The sequence below is a fragment of the Geotrypetes seraphini genome, chromosome 8 (genome assembly GCF_902459505.1).
Source record: "Geotrypetes seraphini chromosome 8, aGeoSer1.1, whole genome shotgun sequence".
NCBI classification, from domain to species: domain Eukaryota; kingdom Metazoa; phylum Chordata; class Amphibia; order Gymnophiona; family Dermophiidae; genus Geotrypetes; species Geotrypetes seraphini.
Window position 1 is genome coordinate 34,728,302 of NC_047091.1, and position 21,102 is coordinate 34,749,403.

The following is a 21,102-nucleotide window of genomic DNA, read 5'->3' on the forward strand; positions in this document are numbered from 1 at the left end:
CAACGGCTGTTGAAAAGATTTTTCCTGATCGCCTTCCCGCTCGCGAAATCTTCTTCGGAAATTGTATTTCCTTTTTTCTTTTATTATTTTTCTTATTTAAAAAGAAAAAAAAAAAAGAAGTTTCTTTTTTCTTTTCTTTCGTCGGTTTTGCCCCGGCGGGGCCTGCTGCCACCATCGAGGCCTCGGCCTTCGATTTGGCAGAAGCCGTTTTTACTTTCATGCCCCCCAAGCCAGGGTTTAAGAAGTGCCAGCGGTGTGCACGGCCTATTTCTCTCACGGACCCGCACAACTGGTGCTTACAGTACCTGGGTCCCGAGCATCAGGCTTCCACCTGCACCCGCTGTGCCACATTGAAAAAACGAACACTGAAAAACCGTCAAATTCAGCAACGGTTGCTTTTCGGTGCCGATATGTCTGATCCTGCGGCATCGACACCGGCATCGGTCCCATCTCAGTCGGCACCCACTTCGTCGACACCGCACCGGCGTCGCAACACCCAGGTAAGCCGGCTAAGAAGCCTTCCCCGCTGGAGCGTCCTCCGGTCTCGATAGCAGCGAGCCCAGTCCTGCCGACCACGAGGCGCCCACGGAAGCGCTCCGCCCCTCTTGAGGTGAGTCCCTCGACCTCGGGCTCCTCATCCTCGGGGCGTCGAGCGGCACCACAGGTACCGCAGAAGAAAAAGGCGGTACCGGTGCCTTCTCTGGACGAGCGCATTGCAGCCGTCCTACAGGTGCAGTTCAAAGAGCAGTTACAACAGCTCCTTCCTGCTCTATTGGCACCGAGCCTTCCAGTCCCGGTCCGGTCTGAGCCACCGGTACCGACAGTGGAGCAGCCTCTTTTGTCCGCGTCCACTTTGTCGGTACCGGTCCACTCTGCTTCATCAGTTTCCATGCCAGTCCTCGCACCGGAACCGAGAGCTCGGCACCGGTGCAGCCTGTAACATCTCCCGGTACCGTGTCTATGAGGTCAGGTAAGTCGGCACGCAAATCCCGACACCTGGAACCCTCCACACCGGAGTCTCGAGACCGTAGCTCCCACATTAGGGATCCTGATCTGTGGGGTGACTCCGAAGAGCCTTTTCTTTCTGAGGGTGAGTGTTCATCGGATGAGGATGATCCTGCTGTTCCTGATCCATCCTCCAGACCAGATTCTACATCTTTCACTTCCTTTCTGAAAGACATGTGTGAATCTCTTTCTATTCCTTTGGAGGCTGAGTCTAAAAAATCCAAAGCCTTCCTTGATGCACTGGATTTTGACCAGCCTCCAAAGGAATTTCTCAAATTACCCCTCCATGATATCTTGAGGGAAACCTTTTATAAGAATCTGGAGACTCCTTTGACCATTCCAGGAGCCCCTCGTAAATTAGATTCTTTGTATAAAATGATACCTATCCCTGGATTTGATAAGCTGCAGCTTCCACATGAATCTCTTCTAGTGGAATCTATGCTTAAAAAGTCTGCTGGAGCTAGTGTATACGCTTCTGTCCCTCCTGGCAGAGAAGGTAAAGCCATGGATAAGTTTGGTAAAAGGTTATACCAGAATGCCATGCTTGCTAACAGATCTGGTAATTATGCTTTCCATTTCTCTTTCTATCTCAAACATCTTCTCACCACCATGGCTTCCTTTGAAAAGTACCTTCCTGATCGAAAACGGCAGACTTTTCACCAGAGCTCGTCCTCTCTCTTCCAGCTACGCAAGTTTATGGTTCGATCAATTTATGACACGTTCGAACTTACCACCAGAGCAACGGCCATGTCTGTGGCCATGCGCCGCCTTGCTTGGCTCAGAGTGTCGGAGCTTGATGTCAACCATCAAGATCGACTGGCTAATGCTCCATGCTTAGGGGATGAACTCTTTGGTGAATCCATGGACTCTACCACCCAAAAGCTCTCCGCCCATGAGACTCGCTGGGATACTCTTCTAAAAACAAAGAAGAAGACTCCACCTGCCCGGCCTTTTAGACAACAATCGGCCTATCAACGCCGTTATGTGGCTCACCCTTTGACATCAGCTCCCCAACAACCTAGGCGTCAACAACAACGACAAACCCCTAGGCCACCACAGCAGCAACCTGTGAAGCCACCTCCACAGCAAAAATCTACTCAGCCCTTTTGACTTAGTTCTCCAGGGCATAGCCAGTTTTCTGCCACCTCCCCACCTGCCCAACCTATAGGTGGCCGTCTTACTTTTTTCCTCAGCCGTTGGGAGATCATCACCTCAGATCAATGGGTCCTCAACATCATCCGCCACGGCTACTCTCTCAACTTTCAGACACTTCCTGCCCAAAGTCTGCCAAGAGAGTCTGCTTTGAACACTCCTCAATCTTCCCTCCTCCTTCAGGAGGTTCAATCCCTCCTCCTTCTGAACGCCATAGAGGAAGTTCCTCTAGATCAAAAGGGGCAGGGATTCTACTCCCGTTATTTTTTGGTACCCAAAAAAACAGGAGATCTCAGACCCATTCTAGATCTTCGTGATCTCAACAAATGCTTGGTCAAAGAAAAATTCAGAATGCTCTCTTTGGCCACTCTTTACCCTCTTCTCACTCACGGCGACTGGCTATGCTCCCTCGATCTCAAAGAGGCATACACTCACATACCGGTCAATCTGGCCTCCAGACAGTACCTCCGCTTCATGATCAATCACTGTCATTACCAATACAAGGTGCTCCCCTTCGGTCTTGCCTCCTCTCCAAGAGTGTTCACCAAATGTCTGATTGTGGTGGCTGCTTTTCTACGCTCTCACCACCTTCAGGTATTTCCTTACTTGGACGACTGGTTAATCAAGGCCAATTCATCTCAGATAGTACTCCTGGCCACCAACCAGACCATTCTGTTTCTGCAGCTTCTGGGGTTCGAGATCAATCTACCCAAATCTCATCTCATCCCCACTCAGAGACTTCAATTCATTGGAGCAGTGCTGGACACAGTCCTCATGAGAGCGTTCCTGCCGTCCAACCGTCTTCAAACTCTTCAATCTCTATGTCAGCAGGTGCTTCCGCAACGCTCCATCTCTGCCAAGCAAATGATGATACTCATGGGGTCACATGGCCTCGACAGTTCATGTCACCCCCTTCGCACGTCTTCACCTGCGCACTCCTCAATAGACCCTGGCTACCCAGTCGTCCCAAGCGACGGATCCTTGCTCACGACACGTATCTGTGACATCATCTCTTCGTCAGTCTCTTCAATGGTGGTTGATATCCTCCAATCTCTCCAGAGGTCTTCTGTTCCATCTACCTCCTCATCAACTGGTCATCACCACCGACGCCTCCCCTTATGCCTGGGGAGCTCATTTGAACGAGTTCCAAACTCAAGGCCTTTGGACAGCCCAGAAACAGAAGCATCATATCAATTTCCTGGAACTCAGAGCGATGTTTTACGCCTCAAGACTTTCCAACATCTTCTCTTTCCTCAAGTTCTCTTGCTGTGCACAGACAATCAAGTTGCGATGTACTACATCAACAAACAGGGTGGGACAGGCTCTCGCCTCTTGTGCCAGGAAGCCCAGAAGATTTGGGCTTGGGCCGCAGTTCATCATTTGTTCCTAAAGGCTGTCTACATTCAGGGAGAGCAGAATTCCTTGGCGGACAACCTCAGCAGAATTCTCCAACCCCACGAATGGACTCTCGATCCTTTGACTCTCCAGTCCATTTTCGCTCACTGGGGCACTCCTCAGATAGACCTCTTTGCAGCTCCTCACAATCATCAGCTGCCCCGCTTCTGCTCCAGACTCTACTCTCCTCACCGTCTGGCAGCGGATACATTTCTTCTGGATTGGCCCAATCTGTTCCTGTATGCTTTCCCTCCTCTGCCTCTCATGTTACGAACCTTGTTCAAGCTCAAGAGGGAACAAGACACCATGATTCTCATTGCTCCACGGTGGCCCAGGCAACATTGGTTCTCCCTTCTACTTCAACTCAGCTCCAGGGAACCTATTCTACTTCCTCTGTTTCCTTCTCTGCTTACACAGCATCAGGAGACCCTTCTGCATCCCAACCTCCAGTCTCTGCACCTGACAGCTTGGTATCTCTCGGGCTGAATTCAACTGATCATTTTCTGTCTCAGCCCGTTCGTTCTATTCTGGATGCTTCCAGGAAACCGGCCACTCTGCAATGTTACCATCAGAAGTGGACACGGTTTTCTTCTTGGTGTCTTCGTCATCATCTTGACCCCACTTCCCTTGCAGTGGAGACCTTGTTAGACTATCTTCTTTCTTTGTCTAACTCTGGTCTCAAGTCTACTTCCGTCAGAGTCCACCTCAGTGCTATTGCTGCTTTTCATGAGCCAGTTCATGGGAAACTTCTCTCAGCTCATCCTTTGGTTTCCAGATTCATGCGGGGTCTTTTCAATGTCAAACCACCTCTTAAGGCTCCTCCTGTAGTCTGGGATCTCATTGTGGTTCTCTCTGCCTTGATGAAGCCTCCGTTCGAACCTTTGGCTACAGTTCCTTTCAAGTTCCTCACTTGGAAGGTGCTTTTCCTTATTGCTCTTACCTCTGCCAGGAGGGTCAGTGAACTACATGCACTAGTTGCGGATCCACCTTTTACTGTCTTTCATCATGACAAGGTGGTTCTGCGTACACATCCAAAGTTTCTCCCGAAGGTTGTCTCTGAATTCCATCTCAACCAATCCATTGTTTTGCCTGTCTTCTTTCCGAAACCTCACTCCCATTCTGGAGAACAAGCTCTCCATACTTTGGACTGTAAGCGGGCTTTAGCTTACTCTTTAGAGCGTACTAAGCCCCACAGATCATCTCCCCAACTCTTTCTGTCCTTTGATCCGAATAAATTGGGACGTCCTGTTTCTAAACGTACGTTGTCCAATTGGCTTGCAGCGTGCATGTCATTCTGTTATGCTCAGTCCGGACTGACACTGGAAGGTTCTGTCACGGCCCATAGAGTTCGAGCTATGGCAGCATCTGTAGCTTTCCTCCGTTCCACTCCTATTGAGGAAATCTGCAAGGCTGCTACTTGGTCCTCAGTTCATACTTTTACATCTCATTATTGTCTGGATGCTTTCTCCAGACGGGATGGACACCTCGGCCAATGTGTTTTGCAAAATTTGTTTTCCTAATGGCCAACCTTCCCTCCATCCCTCTTTTTGTTAGCTTGGAGGTCACCCATCAGTCAAGAATATGCTGCCTGCTTGTCCTGGGATAAAGCACAGTTACTTACCGTAACAGGTGTTATCCATGGACAGCAGGCAGATATTCTTGCGTCCCACCCACCTCCCCGGGTTGGCTTCTTAGTTGGCTTATCTTAATTGGGGACCGCGCACCTCCGTCGGGCGGGAAGGCACTCGCGCGTGCGCGGTACGGCCTACTAGAACTTTCCAAGTTCTTAGAGTGCAATCACTCTAAAATTGTCCGTACCGGGGCTCCGTCGGTGCCGTCACCCATCAGTCAAGAATATCTGCCTGCTGTCCCTGGATAACACCTGTTACGGTAAGTAACTGTGCTTTCCAGTTCAAAAAGCATATGACTCCTGAACCTGTGGATAGTGCGTATTCACCTGTGAGAAATGCAGAAGGCATCATCTACATTTTCAACTCTGCCTCACTGGGTACTGCTCTCTTTTTTTTCCTTCTGCAAGTGAGTTAAAAAAAAAAAAGACACTTTCTTATCTGCTCTGTTTAAATTTATTATTTTGGGGTGTTATCTGATGGGGTTTTTTAAGAGACTTTGGTGCTATAGAGGTTCTCAATAGTCCTGCGACAGCTCTGCCTGAGAGAAACTACAGATTCGGTATTCTGAGGTCTCTAGCTAGGCGAGCCTACCTTGCTGCAGGGCACCTCTCTGGCCAGCCTGCCCTAACACATGGATTGGCTTGAGGTTGAGCCCCTGGGAGTCTGCTCCCTGGGTTTTAGACCAAAGCGTGTGAGTGCAGGTTGTGTTTGGGCTCCTCATTGGTCAGGAGACCTTGCGGGTGGACCCTACCACCACTGAAGACTTGTGTGGAGACTGATGGTGGTAGAGGGTTTCAGCTGGTTCAGCCTGTGTAAAAAGGCATCCAGAAGAGTAAAGTCCCTGGATATCTTGCTTGCTTGTCTGAGGCAGAAAGCCTTTTCCTTTATCCAGGTACAGTGAGTGCTGATGTAGGCACAGCAAATGGCAGCACATTGAGCATAGCCTTTTTGTCTATGAGAGACATAAAAACTTAAGAATAGCCTTACAGGGTCAGACCAGAACCCCCCCCCCCCCAAGGAGAACCCTAGCATTTGGTAACTATAATTTGGGTTATTCTTCACAATGTGCATCACATTGCATTTGTCCACATTTAATTTCTTTTGCCATTTGGATACTCTGTCTACCAATTTTCTAAGGTCTGCCTGCAATTTTTCACAATCCGCATGCGTTTTAACAACTTTGAACAGTTTAGTGTCATCTGCAAATTTAATCACCTCGCTTGTCGTTCCAATTTCCAGATAATTTATAAATAAGTTAAATAGCACCAGTCCCAGTAAAGATTCCTGTAGCACTCCACTGATTACTCCGCTCCATTGTGAAAAATGACCATTTAACCCTACCATCCGTTTTCTATCTGATAACCAATTTCCAGTCCACAACTGAACATTGCCCCCTATCGCATGACTCTTTAATTTTCTCAGGAGCCTCTCATGAGGAACTTTATCAAAAGCTTTCTGAAAATCTAGATACACTACATTAACCAGCTCACCTTTATCCACACCTTTAAAGAAGTCAATCAAATTGGTGAGGCAAGATCTTCCTCAGCTGAGCCCATGCTGACTTTGTCCAATTAAATCATGTTTATCCATGCATTCAACGGTTAATTTTTATAGTTGTTTCCACTATTTTGCCCAGCACCGAAGTTTCCACTATTTTGCCCAGTCTGTAACTTCCTCTCCCTTGGAATCCATTTTAAAATCAGATTAATGTTAACCACTCTCCAGTCTTCAGGTATTACTGATGATTTTAGCAACAAGTTACAGATCACTAACAGCAAGTCAGCAATTTTATTATTGAAAATCTGACTGGGTTGCACCCTTGAGGACTGAGGTTGCCCACCCCATCTATCCAGTCTTCCCAGTAAGATGGATAGAGTTGTAGCTGCTGCTTTTACAGACCATGCAAGTTACTTCAGTGCTTTTTGTTCAGTGTGTTGTACCAGCCTTCTGTGCAGGTTACACCTCTCTATTTCTTTTCTGAAGTGTAAAGTCATTTGTTTTGAATTGATTGCATCCTCTTAGCAAGAAACCCTGTCCATGTCAAAATGAAAAGGTGATACTGAGATTCAATGACTTGAGTTAAGTAGTGCTACAAATTTATTTCAGAAGGCTAAACAGGGATTCCTAGTGCCTAGATGATATCTAACCAGGAAAATCCAAACTGGATCAGAGCTGAGTCATCCAGTGCTAAGTCATCCCATTTAAAGTTGCATGTTGAAATTTTTTCTAAGAATAGAAAATGAAACAAATTGCACTTGAAGGTGACATGTGTAGAGAACATTATTTTTTGTAGATGCCAACTTGGGAGTGTGCTAAAAATAAAGCTTTAGAAATATTGGACATCGGGGTGGATTTGATGTGGGTTTTTTAGAGTTTCTGGTGTTTCCTTGAAGTTCCCCCTCCTTCTAAAATCTGGCTTTTGAAATTTTTTGTCCGTGTATGACTCCCTGGGCTGCTTATGGCACTAAAATCGCTACCACAACGGCCATCTTAGATTTCCTGTTTTTTATTTTAAAAGCCTCCCCTGGCCTCAAAACACCTCATTTGGGTCTGGAAACAGGATGCACTCCACAGGTGGTTTAACCACTGTATCATACAAGTTATATGCTGAATGGCACACAAGGGGGGGGAGCAGTGGACATAGCCCCCCCGGGACCCATCAGAGGCACAGAGAGCTTGAGAAGTGGGACATAAATCCCTCCTAGAGCTTTCTACTTGTGATCCAGCACCGCCAGCAAAGCGAAAATGGGCATATACCATGACCACAGGGAGGACCCTTGAGGGAATCCTTAAGGGATCCTCCGAGGACTTGGGTCAGATTTTTTTTACTCTAATTTTTTTGCTTCTCATGTATCAGTGCATATGTGAAGTACAAACAGTCCCCAGGTCCTACTGAAGCCTTGTCGGTTAGCATGCAGGAGGGTTTAGCCCTGCATTCTTTAGCTCCTTTACAAGAAAAAGATCTCTGGGAGCCTGTGGTCAGTCAGAGAAGGACTGGGACAATTGGGGATCTGAATCTATGCTTCTTCTCTCCAGATGTATTTCCTCTGTAGGAGATGCGGATTCTCTGGGGGCAAGTACAGCCAGGAGGCCGTAGCAGCCCTAGACCAGGGAGAGGATCCAACATTATAAAGACTCCTTAAGCCGGCCAACTTAAATGAGATCATTGCAGTCTCTCTGTGGGAACTAGATTCCCCAAACAGTCTCGACACAGCACTCACTACTGAGCAGCTTCAAGACTCAGTCCACATTTTTTTCCTTCGCATCCTGAGATCACTATGATGCAGATGGAGAATTAGCAAATGCCAGAGACCCTTATGAGGGGCTAGGGTGATGTCTCATCTGTACGTGAACAATTGGCTCATCAGGGCTATATCCCAGGCAGAGGGCCACAAGACAATGACACAAGTAGTCCACCTCTTGCAGCAACTAGTTTGGCTTACCAATTTCCAAAAGAGTCATTTGGATCCCTCACAATCCCTGGAGTACAACACGGCAGAGGGCCATTTCTTTCTTGCGGAGGCTTGCAAGCAAAAGTTGAGGCAACAAATTTTAGAAATTCTGGCAATGCCAACCCTCTCGGCAGGGCATTACCTATAAGTATTGGGGTCTATGATGCTGACAATAGAGGTGGTACCATGGCCGAAAACGTATCTCCGACCTCTCCAGAGTGCATTATTGTCCTGCTGATCACCATAGACGGACTCCCTTCAGACACCTTTTGGAGTGAACAGTTTGCAGTGGTGGCCCATGTGCCTAAGGCCCTGCCCACAGGAGGGGCCTAAGGCTCCCGGGCCTATTCTGATTGGCCCAGGCGCCTTAGGCCCCACCAGTAGGCGGGGCTTTGGGAGGGCTGAGCCAATCCGGCCCCCTTTCTGCTGTGGGCTGCCTGCCGGACGGACGGGTTTGGCACCCGTCTGTCCGGCCAACGTTAAAAAGGTACGGGGAAGGGGGGTGGGGGTGGGGGGGGGTGGACATTGGGGGGAGGGGGGTTCATTGAGGGCAGGAGGGCCTGGGATCCCTCCTGCCCGTAATGTAGTGGGGGGTGGGGGTAGGTGGTCACCGGGGCCAGGAGGGCTTGGGCTCCCTCCTGGCCCAATCGAATAGCGGCGGGGGGTTACCAGGGCCAGGAGGGTTTGGGCTACCTCCTGGCCCAATCGAGTAGCGGCGGGGAGGTCGCCAGGGCCAGGAGAGCTTGGGCTCCCTCCTGGCCCAAGCCAGTTGCGGGGGGGGGGGGGGTCGCTGGGGCCAAGAGAGCTTGGGCTCTCCTGGCCCGATGTTAATCGGAGGGGCAAGAGGGCTTGGGCTCCCTCTTGCCCCGATGTTGTCGGGAGGGGGAGGTCATGTTTGACATGGCAGGAGGGCTTGGGCACCCTCCTGCCTGGATGGTTGTGGGGGGGGGGGGATTCTGTAACCGGTGTTGTTTTTGATAGACACCGGTTACAGAGTCCAGCTTTTAGGTGAAGGACTGGCTTCTCCTTCGCCTAAAAGCCCTTCTGTTGGACGTTTGTGGCTTAGGCGTTTTTTTGTTTCATTATGGCTGAAAAGTGTAGACGTTGTGTGGGTGTACTTTTAGACATAGTGGTGATTGGGCGTTTAGGCAGAGGAAGGCCATAATCAAAACAAGGACGTTTGTTTTGGTTATGGACACTTTCCCTGCTTCTGGGTTGAACGTTTTAAGGACTTAGGCCAAAAGGGGACTTAGACGCTTTTTTTGATTATGCCCCTCCACGTGTCATTTTGTCATTAATCCTTTAGACTTAATATTATGCCTTTATGATTTTATTCAATCTATTTTTTTACTCAAAAGATTTTTGCTGGTATTAAACCATCATTTCAGCTAGAAGAATTTCAGAGCTCCAGGCCCTGTTGTGCAGGGAACCCTTCTTCAGAGTTATGGAGGTGGGAGTGTCTCTGTGCACAGTTCCCTCTTTTCTGCCAAAGTTGGTATAGGCGTTCCATGTGAATCAGGAAGTCTGACTTCCGGCATTCCAAGCCACAGGCTTAAAGCAGGTTATTTGTTTTAGATTTGTTTTAGAATTCTGTATTAAGGACATTTTGTGGGGGAGACGGACTTATTTGTTTACTGCATTTTACAATGTTTGTTTGTGTTTGAAATTGTGGATGTAAATTTTTGTACATCACTTAGATTTAAGCAGTTCATAAATTTTTTAAAAAATAAATAAAATACTAGACAGAAGGGTTCTCCTTCGTTACCTGGAGGTGACCAATTATTTTTGGTTGTCGGATCATCTCTTCGTCTTAATGGGCTCTAGATGCAGAGGTAAGCCAGTCTTGATTTCTAGATGGATATAGGCAGCTATTTCCTTTGCTTACGTAGGATGTGGTAAATGACCACCAGTTTCTTTGAAAGTGCATTCCACCAGAAGTGTAGCATCTTCATGAACTGAGTCCAGAGCAGTTTCAACCAAGGAGATTTGTAGGGCAGCTATGTGGTTCCTCTATATATATATTTACTAAGTTTTATAGAGTGGATGTAGCAGCATAAAAGGACGTCGCTATGCTAGGAGCAGGCTCTTTTATCCCACCTTAGGCTCAAGGGACTGTTATGATATGACCCACAGGTTCAGGACTCATGTGTTTTTTGCACTGGAATAGAAGATTAGGTTCTTACCTATCATCCTTCTTGTAGAAAGGCACATGAGCCCTGAAGCTCTGTCCTATCAGTTTTCAGTGTAGCATACTTTTAGTCTCAGACAGGTATGTTTCTGCAGAGGCTTGTCTAATGGCATTCAAGCAACATGAAGCAATAAAAAGCTATGGATTTAGAGATAACAGGAGTGTCTATACAAGACTGCTCTTGACAAAGTCAGAGCTGAACAAGTGTTAGTGCTGGTTTTTTATTCTGTCTTGTTGATACAATACTGCATTTGTTAATAAGTTGTGTTTTCTTGCAGAGCAGATCAAAAGTTTGTCATTGGGGAGTTTCCCTGTGCCCCTCCTTGTTATGAGTATTTCTCCTCTTTGAAGGGTTATTTATCTCTGCTTTAGTACAAACTGAGGAGAGAGGTTCAGTGTTAGGTGAGGCAGGAGGCGGAGTTGAAAATGTAGATGATGCTGTCTGCATTTCTCATGGGTGAAATTGCACAATCCTTAGGTTACGGCTTATATGCTTTTCTACTGGAAAGAAGATTAGTGTGAATCTCTTTTGTAAAAGCATTTAATCCTAATAAATAAACTGTAGCCTTATGATGTCTAACATTTGATTAACTGTCTTGCTAATAATACAACAAAGTAGTGTACAATAAAAGAATAAACTTGAAATAAGTAGAAGAATGCAAGCTTTGTCTGTGTGAAACCATGGTCTCATTTTAGAGCGGAACATGAATCTCTGCTTTGCCACAGTTTTGTTCTTTTCTATCCCTGTGTTTCAGCTGCATAACTAACTGGGTAATAATAATAATGTTTCCCCTCTTCATTGGAAACCATTACCTAGTCAGGTTATCAGAATGTGCTGCTGTGCCATCTGCCCTGGTGGTAACAGACTTAAAAGCCAGCACTGCTGCTTGTTCTTAAAACTAGCAGTTAGGTTTTGTATTTTGAAGCTAAGTTTTGGACTTTGTGCTTCTTTCTCAAATGTTAACATTTTAAACATATGTAAATGGTTGCTTTTAGATCCTTTTTTTTTTTTTTTTTTTGGCCCATAGGAATGTGTTTTGTTAGTATCGCATGATGAGTGTGTAATTTCCCTTTAATAGAATTTACCTCTCGGTATCAAGTAAAATCCACTAGAGCAGCTGCGCATAGAGAGGATATCATTCACACACACAAGACAAATATAGCTAAGAAACTATATCATACCTAGAAAGGATTAAAAAAATTTTTTTTATTAGTTTTCTAAAGTAGATTCAAACTTTGTGACAATACAACATTATAATAATACAAATATAACTATTCTATCATTTTATACATATTGAATCAATACCATTTTAAAAATATAACCAACTCCTCCTGCCTTTTCTTACCATCCCTCTTCCCTCTCCCAGGACTGCTAAAAAGAAAATTAAAATTAAAATCTATCGATCAAAACACGACTTTAAAATTAAATTTAAATTAAATCCTGACAATAAATATCTACAACCAAGTTGTATTTGCTACCTCTGTTACTGGTCAAGTTGTATTTAACTTCATCAAGACCATGCAAAATGAGTAGTGACATTTGCTTTGAAATACTGCCTTCAGCACACAGTAACTTAAGAGTTTTGTGAGTCCCCTTCTCCCTAGGAAATGAATGTCTGTGGAGAACTCTAATGCAAGGTGATAGAACTGTCAGTATGCTAATGGTGCCATAAGAGTAGAGGCGATGAAGGGAAAAATAAGTCCTTTTAAAAAGCAAGCTACAAAAATAGCCAGGTGTATGGGAACAGGTTAGAATTTTGTAGTTCAAGAACATATGTAAAAATGAATTACAAAAATACATATGCTATAATATTATTGTTTTAGTTATTTGTTTAAACATCCTTGTTAATTGATGTGGTTAGTCTAAGCTTTTTTTAAAGATATTTTATCTGTCACTACACATGAGAAACTTAAAATATTATCTTCTGTAGTTTTCACAAAGTCACAATTTATGATTCTCCAAGAAAGGACAGTAAGGTTTTAGATTTGTAATTTTTTTTCTGGAGGGGATGTTTTTATGTGTCTACCTCTAGATCTGTTTTGCCATTTTACATCTGAATCTTCAGCATGCTACATATAGGCATCACAGGTAGATTGGATAATAATGCAGGTTCCAGAGCTGTACACATAATGCAGCTTCTATTGACTGCACACATACAATACTCCTGCCGGTTCTGAGCCGGCAGGAGTATGTGTGCAGCCAAAAGAAGCATAGAGATATTTTCCCTGATGCAGCGGGGAGGTGGTGTATCCCGCGAAATGCAGGCTGTGTCGAATGTTTAAAGTTACAAGCAACAGCCTTGGTTTTCTAGAGCAGGAGATATGTACTTTAAGCTTCACGTACATAAATAAAACATTTTGTATCTGATAATCATGGGCATTCAGCTTTTTGCATATTAAAAGACAAAAACCAAAACAACCCAAAACAAAACAACTTGGCCCTGTAGAAAACAGCAGAGAATTGTGCAAACCTTAAAGTCAACTGGATTAAAAATTTGGGGGAGGGTGATTAAGCTGATGACTCGGGTAAAAAATGTTATCTTCAAGCTAGACCTTCAACTTCTGGATGATCTAGGTTAGGAATGCTTTGGAGGCAACACTTGAAACACATGCAGTTGGAGATGGAGTAATGGTTACTGCATGAGGTTGACACCTAATGACTGAATTCAGGGTCTTGGGTGCATGGCTTTTGGCTGACTGTTTTCACTCCAGTGACCAGACTAGCTGTGTTGAGGGAACCAAGGAGCATATACTTGTACATTAAGGTAGAAATCCCCAGATAAATGAAGGCTCATGGTGCCAGATCCCAGCTCTGGTTATGTTACAGATGGAGATGTAAAAGAATGGGTGTAATTATTAGAGCAAGGGGAGAGTATATCTTGTATCGCGTGAAATTATCATCTGTAGGATTCAAGAGTTTGGATTGCGTTTTGACTAATGTGTGTTCAGTGGTAACTAGTTGAAAGGTATATTCTTTCTTTTGTGTTTTCAGGCCTTCTCAGTATTTTTTGTTTGTGTAGCCTTCACGTCGGATATAATATGCTTGCTGTTCATACCAGTACAATGGCTCTTCTTTGCTGCCAGCACATATGTATGGGTACAGTATGTCTGGCACACAGGTAAGTTTGCATACTTCCCAATTCACTTTCTTTGATCACAGACTGGTTTCTTGAATTTGGAAACTTTGTTTTACATAAACACAGCTATATGTTGTGAATAGATTAAGTGGCTTTACAGGTTATCTATAAAAGTTGTCAATAATTTGCATTATTCCAGGATAAGCAGGCAGCATATTCTCACATGTGGGTGATGTCATCCATGGAGCCCCGGTATGGAAAGCTTTAAAAGTGCATCGCCACTTTAAGAACGTAAGAAAGTTCAAACTGCCCACACCCCGCGTGCGCAAGTGCTTTCGTGCCCAACGCATGCTCATGGCTAAAAAGTCATGTCTCTGAACGTTATTCAGTTTTTTGCCATTTGCCTTCCCACTCACGCATTTTTTTCTTAAATTAATTTTAAGTTTACTTCTTTTTATAAAGAAAGAAAGAAAGGAACATTTTTTTTTCTTTTCTCTGGGGCTTCGGCCGCTGAGACCTTCAATTTTCCTTAACCATTGATTTGGCTAAGACCCTGTCTTTTTGATTATTTTTTCAGACCGTTAAATGGGCTCCCGACAGTTGGTTCTTCAAGTCCCTTTACCAAGAACACCGGATGGACCTTGTGCCCGGTGTACTACTCTGCAGAAATTTTAGATAATCAGGTGGAAACTTCAACAGGAAAGAATCGGAAACCTTCATCATCGAAGACACCAACATCGGGAGACATTGCTCCATTAGTAAGCCAGTTCAGAGGCCACCAGCTTCCCAATTGGCATCGCAGGTCATTTTGCATCGAGTTTCCTGATGCCGACCAAGCAGCGGCGACCACCTTCCGGCTTGCTTCAACTTTGAGGTGTGCATCCTCATTGAGGTCACCCTCTTCGGGGCAAGCCGCAGCACCAATGGTACCGGCAAAAAAGCCACAGGTACCAGTGCTTTTCTTCTGGGTACAGCTCGATGCTGTTCTGAAGGGATTTGGGTGATGTAAGTAAAATGCTTACCCCTGTATCGAGTCAGTTCTTCATTGATGATCCAATGAGCATCGTTTCTCCGTTGTCAGGTCAAAAGCGCGCCAGGACAAAGGCGCGAGCAGACAACTGAGCACAGCGCGGAGGCGCACGCCGAAGAAAAAGACTGTTTTTAGGGGCTACGACGGGGGGTGTTTACTTAATACAGATCGCGCCGCGTTGTGGGGGGTTTGGGGGGTTGTAACCCCCCACATTTTACTGAAAACTTAACTTTTTCCCTGTTTTTAGGGAAAAAGTTACGTTTTCACTAAAATGTGGGGGGTTACAACCCCCAAACCCCCCACGATATGTATTAAGTAAAGTGGGGGGGGGCCTCCCCAACAAAACCCCCCGTCGCAGCCCCTAAAAACAGTCTTTTTCTTCGGTGCGCGCCTCCATCTTGCGCTCAGTTGTCGGCGCGCGCCTTTGTCTTCCGCGTTACTGTCTATGAACCCGTTTCTCCTCCTATGCTTCTAAGAGAAAACATCACTCTTTCATGTTCTTTGAAGAGAACAACTGCTTCACATCATACCTCTTTCTAGCATCGGATCGGTACCGGACTTGAAATAAGCATCAATCTTCTTGACATATTTCTTTGCTGAGGCCTTCATATCCCTCGGGCTTATAATCTGAAATTCATTTGAAGGCTTCTCTGAGCCTACAACAAAGTCTCCACTCAACTGTCCACCAACGGCTAAATCTTCTACTGAAAGACTTGTTTTCACTATATTTATTAGGCAGTTGGGGAAAAGAGGTATCACTTGAGCTAGAAGCTGATTCTACCTACAGTGCTGAATACTTGGAGGACTTAGAGATTATGAACTTCTCTACTGTTCCTTTTTCTCAGCCTTTTCCTCAACCAATCAAAGCTCAGCTCCAACTGTATTATCCCTGTTCGGAACTGATAACCACAGACCCCATTGCTTTGTCTATCTTTATTTTAGCTAGCTCCTCAAAAACACAGCCCTCTGAAAATTGATCAGGGTCTATTGCTCCTCCATCCTTATTCACATTTGCCTTCTGTGGTCCTGCTCCCAGCGCTTCAGCTGTGAACACGGAACAGAAATATTTGTTAAGCAATTCAGCCTTTTCTTTATCAGCTTCTACATATTCCTTCCCTTCACCTTTTGAGTCTCACAATGCCACTTTTGCACGTGTTCCTATCACTAATATATCTGAAAAATGTCTAGTCTCCCCGTTTTACCATGTCATCTATTTTTTCTTCTATTTGCATTTTTGCTTTCCCGACTATACGACCAGCCTCTCTTAACTTTTCCAGATATTTTTGCCCGTCTTCCTCTTTCTGCGTTCTTTTGTAGTTTATGAAAGCTAACCTTACCTTCTCAGCTACTACTTTTGAGAACCAAAGTAGCCTTCATTTCCTCTTACTTTTACTTACTTGCCACACAAAAAGGTTTGTCACCCTTACGATCGCTCCTTTCAATTTTGCCCCACCGCATTTCCACTCCTTCCAGACGTTCCCATCCAGACAATAATTCCTTGACGTAAGCCCCCATCCATAGAAATAGACGGCAGATAAGGGCCAAGGCCCATCTAGTCTGCCCACCCCAATGACCCTCCCCTACCTTTCTCTGTGAATAGATCCCACGTGTCTATCCCATTTGGTCTTAAAATCAGGCACGCTGCTGGCCTCAATAACCTGAAGTGGAAGACTATTCCAGCAATCAACCACCCTTTCAGTGAAAAAGAATTTCCTGGTGTCCCCGTGCAGTTTCCCGCCCCTGATTTTCCACGGATGCCTCCTTGTTGCCGCGGGACCCTTGAAAAAGAAGATATCTTCTTCCACCTCGATGCGGCCCGTGAGATACTTGAATGTCTCAATCATGTCACCCCTCTCTCTGCGTTCCTCGAGTAAATACAGCTGCAACTTATCCAGCCGTTCCTCGTACGGGAGATCCTTGTGTCCCGAGACCATCCGGGTGGCCATTCTCTGGACCGACTCCAGTCTCAGCACATCCTTACGGTAATGCAGCCTCCAGAATTGCACACAGTATTCCAGGTGGGGCCTCAACCATGGATCTATACAATGGCATAATGACTTCAGGCTTACAGCTGACGAAACTCCTGCGTATGCAACCTATGATTTGCCTTGCCTTGGATGAAGCTTGCTCCACTTGATTGGTAGTCTTCATGTTCTCACTGACGATCACTCCTAAGTCTCGTTCTGCTTCAGTTCTTGTTAGGATCTCGCCATTAAGGGTGTAAGTCTTGCATGGATTTTGGCTACCCAGGTGCATGACTTTGCATTTTTTGGCATTGAAGCTAAGTTGCCAGGACCTAGACCAGCGCTCCAGTAGGAGTAGATCGTGCATCATGTTGTCGGATATTGAATTTATGTCTGTTATGCTTTTGCCCACTACATTGCTTAGTTTGGCGTCATCGGCGAATAATGTTATTTTACCTCGCAGCCCTTCTGCCAAGTCTCTTATAAAGATGTTGAATAGGATCGGGCCCAGGACTGAGCCCTGCGGCACTCCACTGATTACCTCCGTCATTTCGGAGGGGGTGCCGTTCACCACTACCCTCTGAAGCCTACCTCCAAGCCAGTTCTCAATCCATTTCGTCAATGTGTCTCCCAATCCTATAGAATTCATCTTGCTCAGCAACCTGCGGTGTGGTACGCTATCGAATGCTTTACTGAAGTCCAGGTATACGATGTCCAGGGACTCCCCAACATCCAGCTTCCTCGTCACCCAGTCAAAGAAGCTGATCAGGTTGGATTGGCAGGATCTCCCCTTAGTAAATCCATGTTGACGGGGATCCCGTAGATTCTCCTCGTTCAGGATCGTATCCAATTGGTGTTTGATTAGAGTTTCCATTAGTTTGCATACTATTGGTGTGAGACTCACCGGTCTGTAGTTTGCTGTCTCCATCTTGGAGCCTTTCTTGTGGAGTGGAATGACGTTAGCCATCTTCCAGTCCAACGGGACGTTACCCGTACTAAGGGAGAGATTGAAGAGCGCGGATAGCGGTTCCGCCAAGACATCACACAACTCCCTGAGCACCCTGGGGTATAGGTTGTCAGGCCCCATTGCCTTGTTAACCTTAAGCTTTGACAGCTCGCAGTAAACACCGCTGGGTATAAACTCGAAATTACTAAACGGGTCATCTGCGTCAACCCTTGTCTGTAGCTGAGGGCCGAGTCCTGGCGCCTCGCGGGTGAAGACTGAGCAGAAGTATTCATTTAACAGTTGGGCTTTTTCCGAGTCCGCTTCTACATAGTCTACATAGTCTACATAGGGTTTCCTAAGACGTACTATCCCGCCTGAGTTCTTATTTTTGTCACTGATATACCTGAAGAAGGATTTATCTCCTTTCTGGATGTTTTTCGCTAGAGAGTCCTCCATGCGGAATTTGGCCTCCCTAACTGCTGTTTTGACGGCTTTTGACTTGGCCAGATAGACTTCCCTAGAGTCCTGTTTCCCTGATTGTTTGTAAGAGATGAATGCTTTTTTCTTCTCCTTAATGAGGTCCGAAATCTCCGCAGAGAACCACTGTGGCTTATTGTTCCTTCGCCGTTTACTTACTGATTTAACATAGCGGTTTGTTGCTTCTTGTATGGTGGCTTTCAAAGTCGACCACATTTCTTCCATGTTATCGGTTTCTGCTTGGCTTTCTAGCGCCTGGTGAACGAAGTCTCCCATTTCTTTGAAGTTTGTGTCCTTGAATTTGAGGACCTTGGTCAGTGTAGTAGATTTAGTGAAACCTTTCCTGAGATTGAACCATACCATGTTGTGGTCACTGGAGGTCAATGTGTCGCCCACTGAGACCTCTGTGACACTTTCTCCATTGGTAAGTATTAGGTACAGTATTGCCTGATCCCTTGTTGGTTCCAACACCAGTTGCCTGAGTCTTGCTCCCTTCATAGAGTTTAATAGCCTCCTGCTGCTGCCGGAAGCAGAGGAAAGCGTGTCCCAATCCACATCAGGCATGTTGAAGTCACCTAACAATACTGTGTCCCCACGCAAGGTGATATTCTCTATATCTCCGATTAATTCCATATCTAGGTCATCCTGTTGTCTTGGGAGTCTGTATATTACGCCAAGATACAGGCATTTATCCTTCCCTCTGGCCAAATTTACCCAAAGGGATTCCCCAGTGTAGTGGACATCTGTGATTCTGGTGACCTTAATGTCATCTTTAGTATATAATGCTACACCTCCTCCCATTTTGCCCTCCTTGTCCCGGCGAAGCAAGTTGTAACCCGGTATGACCATGTCCCACCCGTGGGAGTCCGTGAGCCAGGTCTCAGATATCGCCACCACATCCAGGTCGGCATTCCTCATTTCTGTTTCTAATTCCAGGATCTTGTTTCCCAGACTGTGGGCGTTTACGTACATAGCCCTCCATGTTGTATGTTTGTTACGTCTCAGTGGGGATGTTCCCGCTTGAGCTACTTGGACACCTTTAGCATTATTCGCATGTTTTGTACTTTCCCTAGACCCAGAGTTACACCTATCCCGGACTCCCCAGACCCAGAACTACAGTGTGTTCCTATCCCAGACTCGGAAATGTGTGTACCCTGTGGGGGGTATTCCCGCTTGAGCTACTTAAACTCCTTTAGTATAATTTGCAATGTGTGTTCTCTCGCTGGACACAGAATTACAATGTGTACTCCCCCTAGACCCAGAATTACAATGTGTACTCCCTTTAGACCCAGAATTACAATGTGACCCAGAATTATAATGTGAGCCAACCCCAGACTCGAAAGTGTGTATACTCTCACCTGACCCTGATCGGTGTTTACTTACCTTAGTCTCAAAAAAGTATTGGCAGCTTACCTCGCCAGGTAGGTTGTTTGTGCCCGTACCCTCCCCCAACTTACCTAGTTTAAAGCCCTGTGTAGTAGGCGGGCTAGACGGTGTCCAAGGACGTTCTTCCCTCTTCTGGTCAGGTGTAACCCGTCTGGTCCCTGTAGTCCTTGCAATGCCTCTCCATGGTGCAAGTTAATTTTTTTTAAAGTTTAGAACCTTTGCTTTTGAATGAGCCCTTTCTATACCCTCTTCCAGAGTATTTATCAAGGGCCTGGTTGTAGTGGCAACAGTGTTACAGACACAGGGTCTTCAGGTTTTTTTCCCTGTCTGGATGAATGGCTCAACAATGATCTAGTCTCACAATGGGTTCTTGTAGTGACTCAGTTCACAATTCTCTTCTTTTAACAGTGGGAATTCGAAATCCTTTTTTCCTAATCCCAATTTTAACCTTCTTAAATTTGCTATTTTATTGGAGTTCTGCTACACATCTTTTATTTCAGTGTGTTTCTTCCTTAGCAGACAACGAAGTGTGATTCAGCTTCCCATCAATCTTGACCAGACATCTGATGGTACTCCTAGGTCACATGGCTTCCACAATGCATGTTACTCCGTTTACAAGACTTCATCTCAAGACTCTTCAATAGAGTCTTGCATGTCAGTGGTCTTGAGCTTGCGACCCATTTTCTCATCCCATTACATTTTGACAATCTCTACAGTGGTGGATGAGCTCTTCCTTGCTTTCCAGGGGTTTTTTGTTCCACTCACGACCACACACTCGTCTTCCTACGCTTGCGGAGTTTATCTGGACGGTCTTTGCACTGCAAGTTGCTAGACTACTAGAACCAGTTTTTCTATCTATATCTTTTAGAACTCAGATCGATCTACAATGCTCTCAAAACATTTCAGCACATTGTGACTAATTATGTCTTCTTAATCCCCATGGACGTTCAGGTTGCAATGGATTATACAAACAAGCAAGGAGGCATGGGTTCTCTCCTTTTTTGCCAACAGGCCCAGAAGACTTGTAACTAGGCGATCACTCGCAGTATAATTTTGAAAGCAGTATACATTCAAGAGAAGCAGTATTCTCTTGCAGACGGATTCAGCAGGTTTCTTCAGCCACATGATTGGATGCTCAACGCTGCAGTTCTGCATCACATATTCTCTCTTGGGGGACTCCGCAGATAAACCTGTTTGCATCCTTCCACAATCACAAGTTGCCATAATTTTGCTTCAGGCACTCTTCTCCCCAGTGCCTGGAACCTCTGATGCGTTTTCTTCTGGATTGGACACGCCAGTTTCTTTATGCATTTCTACCAATCCCTCTCAACTTTGAGACGCTTGTCAAACTCAAGCAGCAATTTGCCACCATGATTCTGTTGGTTCTCGGTGGCCCAGG

General features: G+C 45.6%; 1 protein-coding gene across 3 annotated transcripts in view; it reads left to right on the forward strand.

The window, feature by feature from the left end:
• Positions 1–21,102, forward strand: part of MACO1 (macoilin 1) — a 139,502-nt gene that overhangs the window by 20,661 nt on the left and 97,739 nt on the right. For all 3 annotated transcript variants that reach the window (XM_033954101.1, XM_033954102.1, XM_033954100.1), the window contains exon 3: positions 13,816–13,942. In XM_033954101.1, the coding sequence (XP_033809992.1) occupies positions 13,816–13,942 (127 nt within the window). The remainder of the gene's footprint in view (positions 1–13,815; positions 13,943–21,102) is intronic.